The 9,039-nt window shown below is 41.4% G+C and overlaps 1 protein-coding gene across 1 annotated transcript; it reads right to left on the bottom strand.

Annotated features, from left to right (window-relative positions):
- Positions 1-58: 58 nt before the first annotated feature.
- On the bottom strand, positions 59-8,196 carry metap1d (methionyl aminopeptidase type 1D (mitochondrial)). The gene is made up of 10 exons (XM_032531057.1): positions 8,114-8,196; positions 6,279-6,439; positions 5,958-6,107; positions 5,413-5,561; positions 4,605-4,647; positions 4,331-4,494; positions 4,116-4,213; positions 2,629-2,676; positions 2,466-2,544; positions 59-2,076 (listed from the first exon to the last, which is right to left on the bottom strand). Exons 1-10 carry the CDS (start codon positions 8,151-8,153, stop codon positions 1,992-1,994), a joined length of 1,017 nt encoding a protein of 338 aa, XP_032386948.1. The 5' UTR covers positions 8,154-8,196; the 3' UTR covers positions 59-1,991.
- Positions 8,197-9,039: the final 843 nt, after the last annotated feature.

Raw genomic sequence — 9,039 nt, 5'->3', positions numbered from 1 at the left:
ATCAAATTTGCATTTCTCCACAAAGTGTTCTGGACAGATGAACTTGTTGAGGAGTTGATGAGGTTGTAGGAGAAGTTTTTAATCACTCTCATGCTGCACGCTGTAATCTACCTTCTATACCAATTAACAAACCTGTACATGGAGCTCTTTGGTGAGACAGATGACGTGCAAGAGTGTTCCCTAAACATAGCACAAAAGGTTAGAAGGAGGCGGTGAGGTAAAGACAGAATGAGCCTTGTGAGATATTTAATCACATGCACTTTTCTTTATTAAAACCAGCTGTAGACAAAAGATATGGACAGTGGAGAGGAATTGGAAAACTAGAACAAAGGGATGCTGTGTTAGTGAAATTTACAACCCCAATGCAGCATTTTTGCCCAAATTTTATTATTCAACACATAAACTAGAAAGGAGCATAATCAATCTGTTACATCTGGTGATACTATGAATAACCCTCATCTTGTTGGCCCTGGGGGTAGACATTCAACAGATTCATTATTACAGTAATACCTGGTTTAGATGAATCTAGAGTGTTTTCCCCATATTGTTATGGGCCACGCACAAATTTGAGATAGTCTGATGTGGTGTGTTGTACGCTGCCATTCAGGAGCGACCGAGGGAGGATTTTATTTATTCTTTTATTTATCCTTTATTTAACCAGGTAATACCCATTGAGATTAAAAATCTCTTTTGCAAGGGAGACCTGGCCAAGATAGGCATCAAAATTACATCACATCATTACATAAGTACAAAGACACACACAGTCACAGGATGAGTGAAGACTACTTCCTACACGCTCCAACTTCAATTTATGAGTGTGTGCTGACCCCTACTGGTGATATGTGACCTACAAAGGGTGCACGACAGGCTAAGGTGCCTGGGTAGCACACCTGGTAGAGCATGCACCCATGCAGAGGCAGAGTCTTTGAGACAGCAGCTGCCGGTTTGGTTCTGACCATCGGCTGCATGTCATCCCCCCTCTCTCTCCCCTTTTAAGTCTAAGCTGCCCGATCAACAATAGTCCTAAAAATCTCCAAAAAATAAAAAAGGTGGACAAAATGTCCTGACCACATGAACACCACTCCCGCTGAGCTCGTGTCCCGGGCTACAGCTACTACTGAGGACTCGGAGTCATGTCCTCTGTACTGTTTCTGGGAATTTTGTGGGGTTTAATGACATAAAGACAATTGTATTCTAGAGTTCTATAAATATATAATTTATGGATGATTCAGACAATATTTTAGACAAAAAAAGTCTCAAATGTGATTGCTTTTTAAAACAAAGAAAACCCTGAAGAAAAAGGGGTTTGATATCTGTAACACATTTTCATATCTTGCAGTGTGGAGTAAGCGTTGAACAATGATGAAGTGAGAATAATATTACAGAAGATCAAATCAAATGGCAACATTAAATCATGTAAGTGAAATAATGACAACATTTCACAGTGTTTGGTTGATGGCAGGTGTTTCATTTTTACTGTAGGTGGATGGGGTTGTGCTGGGGGAATTTGGACTCAGTATTTCTAAAAAAAAGTATTTCTAAATCTGGGTGTTCCTTCAAAAAACCGGGCTAAAATAGTCAGCTGCTGATGGGTTAGGGGGCGAACAGACTGGAATTGGGAGAATATTGGGCTCTCTTATAATGACAACAGAAACACTCATTGCATTTAGCAATCTCTACTTAATTATGAAAGGATTTAGGTGTACCAGCAGCCACTTTTTCTGTATGTTTCAATCAAGGGTGATAAAGCACCTCAGTCAAACTGAATGTACAATAGACAAATGTATGTGTAACCCCTAGTTAATATTTATAAGCAAAATAAAAAAATGTATTTCCATTTCACTTGACAGGTAGAAATATCACACTGTCTCGGTGAATCACCATTCAAGTTCTTGTAACAATGCTTTGGTATCTCAGGAAGTTTGGATCCTTTCTGAGGTAAAGACCTTCTAACGGTTGATGTGGGGGTCGGCAGCTAGATTTCCTTCAGGTCACAGAGCGCTCTCTTCTGGCAGTTTGGTGAGAACATCCACTCCGTCAGATGTGATGACCACCGTGTGCTCAAACTGAGCCGACCTGCACGGATGTCAAATTAAGAAACCACAATATATACATGAACGATTTTAAAGGACTAGTTCAACATTTAGGGAACTATACTTACTCGCTTTTGCTTATACTGTATACTTTTACTGTGTGGAAGTATGGAGCTTAGAGGCGTTTATCTTACTTTAGCATTAACACTGGAGACCGGGGAGAACAGGTAGCCGGGCTCACTCTTAAGTTTTAAAATGGGCCTAAAAGCACATCTAGAGCATAGAAACATCAATTTTGTATCTCATTTGGGTAAAATTCCCACACAAACAGTAATGTAGAAACAACTACTTGTGGTTTTGAAGTGCTCTTAAGATGCTGGGAAACATTTAAGTCGTGAAAAAGTGTTTTGCTAACAAATTCGATATTGATACCTTTTATCGTCTGCAGACACTGCGGTCCACTTGTCCTTCAGGATTCTAAATTCCGCAGACCCCTCCATCAGTATGGGCTCTACAATGAACAGACACTATCAGCCCCAAGCTCATACACAGAGAAGCTTATTGTGCCCACACAAAGTGGAAAAAGATAACTTACCTATTGTGAAAGACATCCCTTCGTCCATTGTCGATGCATTGTCATTAGCTGAAAATAAAGAGTAAAACAGGATTCTCTTTATTAAATAAAAATACCTTTTGGCACCGTGGGCATGGTTTTTGTTTTACTTTTTATTTTCCCTATTTCCTTTATCAAACCCAGCGCTCTAGGGGATGGGGAAACAACATAAAAGCTGGTGTTTTTAATCAAACTAAAGTTATTTATTTGTGAAATAAGTTGTAAATGAATTGACAAAATCAGGAAAAAGGGCCTGTGGATGCTGTTTAAAATAAGAAACAAATATAACCAAAAGAGGGCTCCTAACCACTAAACTACACAAATGAACATAGAGACAAAGCCTCACGTATCATTTCAGAACAAACACAAGTAAAACAGCACCCCTAAAACTTAAAGTATCTACAAACGGGTTGATCTCCTAGGTAGGTCTTACAACAGAGCACCTCAATCCTAACACATAGCAAGTGCTCGGCATTCAACAAATATTTAACCAAGCGCAACCAGAGACAAGTTCACACACAAACTGAAGAAGTCTTAAAGGTCCCATTACATGAAAATGTAACTTTATGAGGTTTTTTAACATTAATATGAGTTCCCCCAGCCTGCCTATGCCCCCCCCCCCCCCAGTGGCTAGAAATGGTGATAGGTGTAAAACGAGCCCTGGGTATCCTGCTCTGCCTTTGAGAAAATAAAAGCTCAGATGGGCCCATCTGGAATCTTCCCCTTATGAGGTCATAAAGGGCAAGGTTACCTCCCCTTTCTCTGCTACACCCGCCTAGAGAATTTGCCCCCCCCCCCCATGAGAAAGAGACATCATGGCTTTCAAACGGGCAAAGTGGCAGTTGGTCAAGGCTACACCCCCGGCCTCCACTTTCTCGTAGTCCTCTTGTCAAAACGCTCCTGGGCTAAAGAAAAAAGAACTGCGGTCTCATTTATAAACGTGGCGTATGCACAAAATGGGGCTAAATATGTGCGTACACAACTTCCCACGCAAAGCTTGTGATTTATAAAAAAAACGGGAGAATGTGCGGTCCTCCACACAAACTCTGACCCCTGCGTACGCACACTTGGTGAGGTGGTGAACAAAAGTCAGACTGCAAAAAGTAAATGTGGGAACAACAATTACTGAGTACACATGCATGATTATACTATTCAGAGGGCCGACAGTACTTTATTTAAAATCCCTTTTTTTTTTTTATTGATTTCATGTAATATTTAAATTTTCTGAGATTTTTAATAGGGGGCTTCCATAAGATGTAAGCCATAATCATCAAAATTATAACAATTAAAGGCTTGAAGTATCTTGCGTTGCATGTAATGAGTCCATTTGATATATTAGTTTCACCTTTTAAGTGACTTAAAACTTTTAACTTTTTTGAGTTTTGCCTGTATGCATGTACACAAACACACGTGTGCACAAGGCCAGGGGCTCCTGTAGAAGTCTCTGCTGACCACAGACGCAGACTTACCGTGATGCCAGATCTCAGGATGGCAGTGGAAGTAGGAACCTATCCCATGTCCAATGAAGTAGGGACACACTTGGAAGCCACTGGCGTGAGCAACTTCACTACCGGAGGAACAAAAAGTATCAGTTGGCATTTTAGAAACAGTGAAGGTGATTACATAGTATGCATGTGTTCTAATGAGGATACATTGTGTGTATATAGTGTGTGTGTGTGTGTACCTGATAGTGTTTCCTATAACACAGAGCGGGGCGCCCGGCTTGCAGGCAGCGATGGCCTCATCTCGGCATCGCCTGGCTGCTTCCACCAATCGCTGCCCGACCTCATCCACCTGGCCGATCAAGAAGGTCTCTGAGGTGTCACCGTGGTAACCATCCAAATACACCTATCACAAATAGGCAGACGTCAGTGCTAGGAGCAGCATTGTTCTGACTGGTTAGCGTTTGCAGTAGTGTCTTGGAGGCTGTTTGTGTGTCTGTCGTGGCACCAACTCACAGTGACATCAACGTTGATGATATCTCCGTCCTGAAGCTGCCGGCTGCAGGAAAACTATTTAAAGTAAATTATCCAATTTTGGCATATGGCAAAAACTGAATACTGCTTACAAATCCAATCCTACACATTTTCAATAATGTACAAGTGTTACCTAACCCTAAACTTCTACATTAAAACAACTAATACTGGGCGTCACCATAACACCTCCTCTTTAAAAACACAGAGTATACGGTATATCTATAGTTTGTGTTTATTAGATTTATCTAAGAAGACATATTGCCAAAATGATAGGACAGTTTTGGATAACAACTCATTTTTAAACTTCTCAACCTGGTTTATCATTCAAACTTTCAATAAAAAATATCCAAAGTTTAAAGATTTAAGTTGCCAAAATTCATTTGGATGTGGTTAGTGTGTTTTACTTTTTAGATAAAAAATGATTTCCTCAGTGGCCATGTCTTAGTTTCTCATATGTACCAAGTCTCATTTTGGAAGGAAACAAATGTAATGAGAAAAATGACATACCTACTATTATATTAAACATTTTAACAACAGTACAGTGTAAAACAAATCTAAATAAAGGCTTTCATTAGAACATCCTACTGCATTAAAATACAATTGTGTACAGCACAAAGTGCTTAAAACTCAGTAGTCATGATAGTCTGTCAAATTAAGAGGCTCGTGGTTCAGGACAAAACTTTTTTCTCCATGTAGCCCATGGCATGAAAAGATTCGACACCCCCCCCCCCCCCCCCCCCCCCCCCCCCCCCCCCCATCTAAATAATGAGTGAATGTTCTGCCCATTTACCTGTCAGGTATGCCATGGCAGACCACGTTGTTCACAGACGTACACACTGACTTGGGGAAGCCCCCGTACCTGAGGGGGGAGGGGTATGCGTTGTGCTTGATTGTCTCCTGGTGCACGATAAAGTCTATTTCCTCTGTGGTCATACCTACCTGGAAGTCACATATCATAAGTGTTAAGTTGTTTTTAATAACATACACATATAATCAATAGGGCTGGGCCATATGAAGAAAATATCACTATATTTTTAACCAAATACCTTAATATTGATATTGCAATGATATTGTAGGGTTGGTGCTTTTACAAAATATTCACACAATAAAATTGGTGATAAATAATCATCAATAATGTGGACATAATGACTAAGTGGGAAAAGGCAAAAACTAGAACAGCTAAAACAGTCTGGTCAGTTCAGAAAATGACATCACTTTACTGTAATGCAGCCGTTGAAACCACGAAAAGACAACACTTATGACATATTACGATATCAAAAATCTAAGACAATATCTTGTCCAGCCCAGCCCTGCTTGTACTGATTAGGTGCTTACCTTCAGACTGCGTCCAGCTAGCAGCAGTACATGTCTGGCTAGCTGACATGCTCTGGCAAGGCCTTGGATCTGCTCTTGGTCTTTGATCTCTATGTAGTCTGGCCATTCTGGGATCAGCTGGTCGCCTACATAGTCAGGCCGCACAATGTGCTACAGTCAGGGAGGAGAGACAGGATACAAAGGGTGGGTCATATTGTTGTCCAAGGCTTCATATAAAATCAGATGAAATATTTAAAGATAGAGACCAAGCTACAATATAAAAAGATGTTCAGTAGGGGGAGCTGACAAAGAGGAAGGCTAGAAACCCATGGGGGACTGTACCTTGGGTACTGCATAAGCTGGTCTAACAGAAGCTGGGCGAACTACACTGTGACAACTTTTCCACTTCCTCCAAAAGAAGCGGCGATGTTGCTGACACAGTACGGCTGTGGGGGGACCACAGCTTCTTAAAAAGCAAACTCGTCGCAGGAAACCACCCAGTCCTAGAGAAAAAGAAAGCAACCCATTGAAGGAGAAAGCATTCCCTTTACAAAGCTTTTCTGTGAAGAACCATTGGTAGAAAGACAATTCTTGTGGCCGGGTTGGTTCAGTGGGAGATCAGGCGCACATGTACTGAGAGGTTTGTGTCTTGATGCAGAGGTCCACAGTTTGGGACCGACCTGGGACAATTTCCTGCATGTCTCCCCCCCCCTCTCTCTCCCCTTTCTCACCTGACTGTCCTGTCAAAAATTTCAAAATTAATCTTTAAAAATAAGAAAAAAAGGCAATTCTTAAGTCACCAGTGAGTCTTTGAGCCGGGAAATTTTGCATGTAATCCCCCTCTTTCTGTCCAATAAAAGCCCAACATGATATGGGAATAGAACTAAATAACTTATGTCACTACGTAAGGGCCATGGGTATTACATGAAGACCACGAACTGCTTTAATGTTTTAATTGTACTTATTTACTGTACTGATTTCTGATAGACTACTGCAGATAATATTGAGCAGTTTATGACATATCTTTGCCACACAACAAACATGCACACATAACAAATGCTGCAGTCAGTGCACCAGCATTTCTATTTAAATTAGTTTTGCTATGTTAATGAATAAGACTTTGTAAACGTAAAAATCTAGAATTATGACTTTTATTAATTATAAAAAAAGTCAGTGTTTATTATTAAAGCATAGCAGTGATGCAATGTAGAGTCGTGCTGTGCACGGGGACTTTGAGGCCACAGGATGGGGGTGAAATCATATGCAAAGCACACTCAGTGTCCCCCCCTGTACAGTCTAATGACTGAAACTGTTATTCATATAGTTATTCAGTTGAGGTGGTTCGGGCATCTGGTAATTTTTAATTTTATTATTAATTACAATTTACACTCTGTGTCCACACTTAGTTATCACACACAGTCCTGAACCACACACACATGCTCGGGATCTGTACATGCACATAATGAAGAGATGTCAGAGTGAGTGGGCTGCCAGCCAAACCAGCACCCTGACCGGTTGGAGGGGTACGGTGCCTTGCTCAAGAGTACCTGGCAGTGCCAGTACCAGTGTAAGTCTAAGTAGCATCTCTCCAGCCACCAATCCACACTCCGTACTTTTTGGTCCATACAGGGACTTGAACCAGTGACCCTCCGGTTCCCAACTCAACTCCCTACGGACTGAGCTACTGCCACCCTACTGTAAGGATGCCTCCTGGGGGACACCATAGGGAGGTGGTCCTACTGGGAGGAGACCTCGGGGAAGACACAGGACTAGGTGGAGGGATTATATCGCCAACCTGGCTTGGGAACACCTCAGGATCCCCAAGTGCGTGCTGGTGAATGTGGCTCGCGACCCAATACCGGATAAGCGGACGATGGACTGATGGACGGTCGTAGTTAGCGGTGGTGTCGCAACGGACAACATGCTATTCAGAAGCGTTTCTAATATTCTGCCACTGTTGGATGTGGAACCAGTGATTAGACGGAGCCCCAGGGCACACAGGTAGCTTCACGTTACGTTAGTAAGCTATACGTAGCAAGCTAACAGCGGTCAGTAAACACCGCCCTTTACGTACAAAGACGTCAGAGCTGCCGTCGTTACATGTTTTACGGAGTTATTTTGCGTGAGGACGCTAATGCTCGCAGTCTCGACCGCACGGACAGCGTCGGGGTCAGTACCTGATCTTGTTGCAAGTCCTAAAGAACAGGACGCCGCCATGGCGTTTTGTTGGAGGTCACGTGGTGTGGATTAGAAGTCACGTGATGCATGACGTCCTAAAATACATGACAATATTGTAGTTTTTGTAAGATGTATTGTATTTGTGGAGAAGGACGTCGCACTCGGAGTTTTGGGTCAAGACACCTCCAGGCCCGTTATCAATTTGGAGAGTATCACTCAGGCTGGACACGGAGCAGTTTGACAGCGTGCTGTCCAAAGTAGGGCCGCTCATCAGGATATTATGAAATATTGGGACTTTCTATCTTGAAATATTATGACTCTTATCATAAAAATATTGGGACTTTTTATCTTGAAATATTTAGACTTTTATCTTGAAACATTAGGATTTTTTATCATGAATATTAGGACTTTTAATTTGAAATATAGATTTTTTACATGAATATTAGGACTTTTATTTGAAATATTAGGACTTTTATCTTGAAATATTAGGACTTTCTATTTGGATATTAGGACTTTTAATTTTGAAATATTAGGACTTTTTATCTTGAAATTTAGGACTTTCTATCTTGGGATTTAGGACTTTTAATTTTGAAATATTGGACTTTTTATCTTGAAATATTGGGACTTTTTATCTTGAATATTGGGAATTTTATCTGAGACAATTCCCCTCTGAGGTGTAGTGGAGTGGAGGTTGAAGTAGCAGCAGGGGTGAGTCAGGATCGACCTTTGGGGGGGCTCAGCCCTAATGAGAAAAGCTCTAGGTCTAGTTCCAGTTTTAAGTTTTACAAAATAAAACCTGACGTGTTTTGGAGGTCTATACGCTTCTGAGCTGAGGGGATTACTGGCAACAGGCATCAGACTGGTCTGGAATGTCAGACTAGCTGTAGTTATGTTTGTTTGTGGTCTTGTGTGCTTGTGAGGTCAA

The sequence above is a fragment of the Etheostoma spectabile genome, chromosome 12, assembly GCF_008692095.1.
Source record: "Etheostoma spectabile isolate EspeVRDwgs_2016 chromosome 12, UIUC_Espe_1.0, whole genome shotgun sequence".
NCBI classification, from domain to species: domain Eukaryota; kingdom Metazoa; phylum Chordata; class Actinopteri; order Perciformes; family Percidae; genus Etheostoma; species Etheostoma spectabile.
The sequence above is the reverse complement of the archived record's forward strand: the minus strand, read 5'-3'. Positions and strand labels throughout refer to the sequence as shown.

What these genes read in the sequence shown, in the direction of transcription:
- metap1d (XM_032531057.1), bottom strand. Translation starts at nt 8,153, where the DNA reads ATGGCGGCGTCCTGTTCTTTAGGACTTGCAACAAGATCAG. An exon ending in TAGCTGGACGCAGTCTGAAG is followed by an intron (nt 5,562 to 5,957) that starts GTAAGCACCTAA and finishes TGTGACTTCCAG; the next exon opens with GTAGGTATGACCACAGAGGA. An exon ending in GTTATAGGAAACACTATCAG is followed by an intron (nt 4,214 to 4,330) that starts GTACACACACAC and finishes TTCCTCCGGTAG; the next exon opens with TGAAGTTGCTCACGCCAGTG.